A 6,106-nucleotide genomic window follows, 5' to 3' on the forward strand; every position below is an offset into this window, starting at 1 on the left:
TGAGAGTACATACACACACGGAGTGGGGTGCACCTGGGAATGCACACAGGCCCTGATGCGGGTGGGAGGATGTGAAGGGCAGATTAAATTCCTGCCTGGGCTTCTGCATCTGTGAGCTTCATAGCCCTAGAAGGGGATCTGACCTTTGGGAATCTTGTTCTTGCATTCATAACATGGCCTGGCGGTCCCTGCCTGTGTCTCCCAGGAGGACAAGAGAACTAACTGGCTGGTGGGAGAAAGTTGGCTATTGGCCAAACAGCAAACTTTTCTGTAAGGTACTGGGTAGCAGATGTAGGGGCTTTGTCTCAGCCTGGAAACCTCTGGATGTGTATTCCTGCAGCTCACCCTCTGGCAGAGGGACAGAGAAGAAAGACACAGGTCTTCTTAGCTCCAGGGAAGGCATCTCAGGAAATCCAACACGACGAACAATGCTTGTGTGCACGTGTATGAAAACGCACATCCAGGGGCTGGAGAGATGGTTCAGCGGTTAAGAGCACTGACTGCTCTTGCAGAGGACCTGGGTTCGATTCCCAGCACCCACATGGTGACTACGAACCATCCTTAACTCCAGTTCCAGGGGAATCTGAAGCCCTCTTCGGACCTCCATGGCATTGCACAACAAGGGTGCACTCACATACGTGCAGGCAATACACACATACACATAAAATAAAATAAAATAAAATAAAACATTTTAAAAGAAGAAAAAAGAAAACGCACATCGGTGCTGAGACTAGAGGTCTCCACATAGCCGAAGGGAAGAATTCCCATTACCTGAAAGATAAGGAAACAGGATCTAGAGCAAGACAAGGTTGGCTGAGACTGGACACAGGAAGGTGCCATGGGACAGGGGTCACAACAATGGTTGGTTGTAAACATTTGTTCCCATGAATCTGGAGGAACATTCTTAGATGGGAAGACTGTGCCAAACCTAGGCCTAGTAGCTCATCCCATGGGAAACGCAGTGGAGAGCGGAGGGCTGAAGAAAAGAGCCTGCTTCAGCGTGCAGAGAGGCTCTGTGCTCCCCAACCTACACCTTGGCTCTGGGGCCGTTGGGGGGACAGGAAGGAGGAGGGAGAGGTGGGTTCCTGAAGGGGAGGGATTCGTGCCTTGTCCAAGAGTAAGTAGACATCTGTTAGGATCTTGGGTGCATGTTCTGCTGCTTTTATGGCCTGGATTTCCCAGTCAGTGTCTTCAGCCTGGAATCGGGGAAGAGAGACTCGTCAAATCTAGGTCAAGTTAACCCTGAATTACACATCTGGAGAAAGCATTTCTCAATGATCAATGTGTCTACGTGCAGAGCTGAGTAGGATCTGACCCAAAGGCTGAAGCAGCAAGTGGACAGGCACAATCTGCAGGCCGAGATGACGACCTCCCGCTTCATTACCCCACCCCCACCCCGGCCAAGTCACTGTCCACGCCTGAGGCCAAGTGAAGGATCGTGTTGGGAGCAGAAGCAAAGGTAACCTAGGCAATGGTTATCTCAGTGCTAGAGAGGTGCCATCTGTAGCAGAGGTTGGGGAGATTCATAACGTGTTGACCTCCAAAACTAGTGGTGTTGAAACCAACCAAGAGCCAGTGAAGCTGGAGGGCTGATTTAGGGTCTCCTCACTAAGGAAAACACATTCCTTCTCCCCTAAGTGCAGAGTTCCTCAAGCTTGGACGCAGAATGACCAGGACACTGGACCTCACCTTCACGGCTCCCAGACCTGCTCCAAATATCCAAGGCTCCAGAAAAGGGGCCCTGTCTGGGACTGGACCCCTCTTCTGGCCTTGCAGAGATCCAGGACCCCGGCCCTGAGAGCCTTCTAAGCCCTGCTCCCTGTTTCCCCACAGAAAGTGCTTCTGAGAGTGGCCTCTGTGGAGAGCAGGGCAGAGGCTGCTGGGAACAAGTGGACAAAGTGTAAGCAGTGCTTCTGAATGACAGGGCTGTGTGTCCCTTTACCGCCCCACCTCCCTCTCAGGCACTTATGTCCGAACTCTAACCTGCTCCCTCGGGGAAGGGAGAGGAACTCATTATGATTCAGTGATGACCCAACAGGTCACAGAGCACAGTGTACTACGTGGTCACCCACTGGACCTGGGTAACCAAAGGGGAAGGGGCAGAACTGTTGACTGTCCCACCCTCTGTGTCCATGTGAAGCTGGCCTTATAAAGAGCCATGAGGCCTCCAGCCAGACATCTCATCTTTAACCTCACCATCCCTGGGAGGAAAGCAAGCCCATACCAGCGCCATGACAGAGCTGGAGAAAGCGGTTTTACTCATTCTCAACGTCTTCAACAGGTATGCGGTCAGTGAGGGCAGTAAGCAGAAGCTGAGCAAGGGGGAGCTGAAGAAGCTGATTGAGATGGAGCTCCCCAGCCTCCTGAAGGTAAGGCCAAGCAGACCGGGCCGGGCAGGAAAGGGCGAGGGCCTGGCAGGCAGAAGCAATGGGGTCCGACCCGGCACTTGGGACCCATGGTGCCAGGAGGAGCAGTGAGCAGATCCGGAAAAGTGTGAGCCTGGCTGAGGAGGGGGACCTATGACCCCACGGAGGGGACACTGGAGCACCTGACCCAGGAGGGGATGCTCAGAGACCCTGGAAATGTAGGGCATTTGTGAGCAGGATTCCTTAGGAGCCAGTAATCTGCCCTAACAGGGAAGGTGGGATCCAGGGCCTTCTCCAAAGCCGTCCCTAGACCCTCAGAGCTACCTGTCTCCAGGACTGCCTTCTAAAGTGCTCCTCCTCCTGTGACCAGGTTCCTTGTGGCCTGGTATTAGTGGGACTGACAGAAATAAGGACAAAGGAGGTCTGTTCCTAGCCCCTCCACCCACCGTCAGCAGCCTCCTTTGTGGTCAGTGCTGAGGCAGGACTAGGAGCCGGTTTCTGCTGCGAGCAGCCTCGGGTGGGTCTAAGCAGAGGCTCCCCACCTTCAGCCTCTCCTTTCTCCCCTTCCTCCCCCACTCTGCCCTCCTGCCATTGGATGGGTCCCCACCAATGCCAGTGGCTGGAAACATATGCCAGAATATTGAGCCCCAATTGTCACTGGGAAGGCACGCTACCCCAGCACGCGTGTCCTTCCAAACAGGAAGGCAGCAAAGCTACATTTTTACAAGTCCATCTATTTTTCTGTATCAGTGCCTTATAGACGCTAGAGTACAGCAATAAGGAGCCGGCCCTCTTGAGTACGGATCCTTCTTTCCATTCTTCTCCCATCAAGCATTGTTGTGGGCAAAATTCTAATTAGTGTGCAGCTGTCTGTTGTTCGGAGCCTACTGTCATAGTGTGAACTCTCTGACTCTGGGCTTTTTGAGGACAGCCAATAGAGGAGACTTGTGCATGGACATGTGGTGTCCTGGTGAACATCAAAGTTTGAGGAGTCACAGTCCCACAGGCATGTGCATGCACATAGTCATGTGTGTGCATGTACATGTACATGTCTGTGTGCATGGGTGTGTATGTGTGTTCATGGCATGTGTATATGCATGGGCATGTGTGTGCATAGACATGTGCATGGGTATGTGTTTGTGTATGGGCATGTGTATACATAGGTGTGTGTGTGTGTGTGTATGTGCATGTGTGGGTCCATGAGAGTGTGTGTGTGTGTGTGTGTGTGTGTGTGTGTGTGTGTGTGCAGGGGCTACACTGTCTAGCCAGCAAGCCCCAAGGATCCATCTGTCTCCACCTCTCCAGCACCTACATTACAAACCCGCAGCACCGTGCTCAGCTCTTTTGCATGGGTTCAGGGAATCAAAATGCCTCATGTTTCTATGTTCACATGGTAAGCCCTTTACAGACTGAGTCATCTCCACAGCCCTGGCCACACACAGGTATTCTGGTGTGTGTGTGTGTGTGTGTGTGTGTGTGTGTGTGTGTGCGTGCGCGCGCGCGCTGCTGCTGTTGAATCTGCAGCCTCCCCTTGCTGTCCCATCCATTCCAAGCTGTAATGGTGGACACCCACCTCCATCACCCAGCTGCACCTTGGTGGGTGGTCTGTGCACAGTTTTCTGAAGCAGCTGTGGGGTCACAGAGTTTCAGTCCTCAGATCAACTCCCTCCCCTGCTGATGACAATCAGCTCTACCCTCCGGTTGTTCTTCTCGGTGAGTATGGTATTTCACTCCTGACTGCCACAGGAGCAGGCATTCAGACTCCCTGCCAGCTTGGCCTGCTCCAAACTGCCTGCCTTGGGGCCTGAGCGGTTCCAGAGCAGGGAGGGAGAGCAGAGCCTCTGTGCAGCCTCCAAGCCTGTGTCTGAGCCTTTCTCCCCTGGGACCTCATTCCTTGGGGCGCCTCTAATTGTCTTCATCTCTAACAGGTGAGGCAGAACCCTTGCCTCAAGGTGGTGGGGACTACAGGCCTGAAGCAGACAGCTCAGAGCTGATCTGAGAAGGGACAGCCACACAGCTGGCAGGCTACAGAGAGCAGCAGGGAGAGGAGGCTTTTCTGGGGATAACCCCACTTGAAAGCACATTCTATGGGCTGGGAAGATGGCTCAGTGGGTAAAGTGCGTGCTGCCCTGGTGTGGGGATCTGAGTTCAGATCCCCAGCACCCACATGAAAGCTGGGCACAGTGGTACACATCTGTAACCCAGCGCTGGGGTAAGGACATAGACAGGCAGATCCGGGGACTTCCTGGCTAACCAGTCTAAACAATCAGTGAACATTGGGTTATGTGAAACCCTGTCTCAAAACAAAGTAGACAGCAAAAGAGAGGGACATACCTGACACTGACCTCTGGCTTCCATGAACAACTGCACCGATTCATATATACATATCACACACACACACACACACACCACACACACACACACACACACACACACACCACATACATACACTCACACATACATATACAAAGTACATTATAAACCCATACAGTCCCTTTCAGAAATTGAAACGAGCCGGGCACAGTGGCACACACCTGCAATCCCAGCACTTTCAGGAGATGGAGGCAGGAAGATCAGGAATTCAAGGTCATCTGCAGCTATGTAGTGAGTTCAAGGCCAGCCTGGGTAACAAGAGACCTTGTTTCAAAAACAAACCAGCAAATTAATTAATTAATTAATTAATTAATTAATTAATTAGGCTGTCCTCTTCATGGCACAATGCAACTCAAATTTGGCCTAAATCAAATACGGGCTAGTTGATGTCATGCCATCCAGAGCAGCTGGCAGCTTCTAGATGCCTGTGTGTCTCTGTGGGATAAGGTGTGCCCGTCTTCACAGCCATACTGGCAAGCAACCCACACATGGCTGCTTTTCCCCTCCCCTCCCGCGGTGGCTGGCGCTGGCTGAGGACAAGCCTCTACCAAGTATACATGGATCTGAGCCTGCCCCCCCACCCCCCACCCCAGAATGAAGAGGACGCAAAGGGTGCTGACAAACTGCTCAAGGAACTGGAGGGCAATAGAAATGCCTGGGTGGACTTCAGCGAGTTCATCGTATTTGTGGCTGCCCTCGCATCTGCCTGTCACCATCACTTCCTGACGGAGGAGGACAAATGACGCCCGGAGGACAGATTCCTGACAGAGACCCCAGCAGGGCCTGGCAGCAGATCCTGGCTTCCGGAAAGCCCTTGGTGGCGGTTCTCTCCTTGGGCCGAGTTCCCTGGTGTCCCCCTGACTAATAAATGCTTGTGATGCGGCTGAAGAGATGGCTCGGCAGTTAAGAGTATTTGCTGGTCTTGCGGAGGACCCCCAGCACCCACATCAGGGAGCTCACAACTGTCTGTTAACTCTGATTCCAGAGGGTCTGACACCATCTTCTGGCCCCCACAGGCACCAGGCATGCACATGGGGCATATCATACATGTAGGCAAATACTCATACATATAAAATAAAATTAAATATTTACAAAGTGCTCATGGGCTTAGAGAACACAGTACTTTCCTTTAAACCTCAATGTCCTCACTCACTCACTGGAGGGATCCGGTTTGACATACCAGTATCTGTCTGGGTCGTAACTACATATTACTCCCCAGATGGCCCCAACACAACCCAAGCTCTGTAGAATTATTAAGACAGTTGACGATGGTGTGCTGGCCTGTGGCCACTAGAATGTTTGTAATTGACTTTGGATATATTAAACAGTTTCTTTGAAAAGTCAGGTAGATTCTGGTGCGCTATGGG

General features: G+C 52.2%; 1 protein-coding gene across 1 annotated transcript; it reads left to right on the top strand.

Moving 5' to 3' along the window:
- The first annotated feature begins 2,196 nt into the window (after positions 1-2,196).
- Positions 2,197-5,626, top strand: S100p (S100 calcium binding protein P). Its single transcript, XM_008853816.3, has 2 exons — positions 2,197-2,369; positions 5,333-5,626. The coding sequence occupies exons 1-2, from the start codon at positions 2,232-2,234 to the stop codon at positions 5,480-5,482; spliced, it is 288 nt and encodes a 95-aa protein (XP_008852038.1). The 5' UTR covers positions 2,197-2,231; the 3' UTR covers positions 5,483-5,626.
- Positions 5,627-6,106: the final 480 nt, after the last annotated feature.

This window comes from Nannospalax galili, unplaced genomic scaffold (genome assembly GCF_000622305.1).
Source record: "Nannospalax galili isolate Female #2095 unplaced genomic scaffold, S.galili_v1.0 scaffold2927, whole genome shotgun sequence".
Classification (NCBI taxonomy): domain Eukaryota; kingdom Metazoa; phylum Chordata; class Mammalia; order Rodentia; family Spalacidae; genus Nannospalax; species Nannospalax galili.

What these genes read in the sequence shown, in the direction of transcription:
- S100p (XM_008853816.3), top strand. Translation starts at nt 2,232, where the DNA reads ATGACAGAGCTGGAGAAAGCGGTTTTACTCATTCTCAACGTCTTCAAC. An exon ending in AGCTCCCCAGCCTCCTGAAG is followed by an intron (nt 2,370 to 5,332) that starts GTAAGGCCAAGC and finishes CCCCCACCCCAG; the next exon opens with AATGAAGAGGACGCAAAGGG.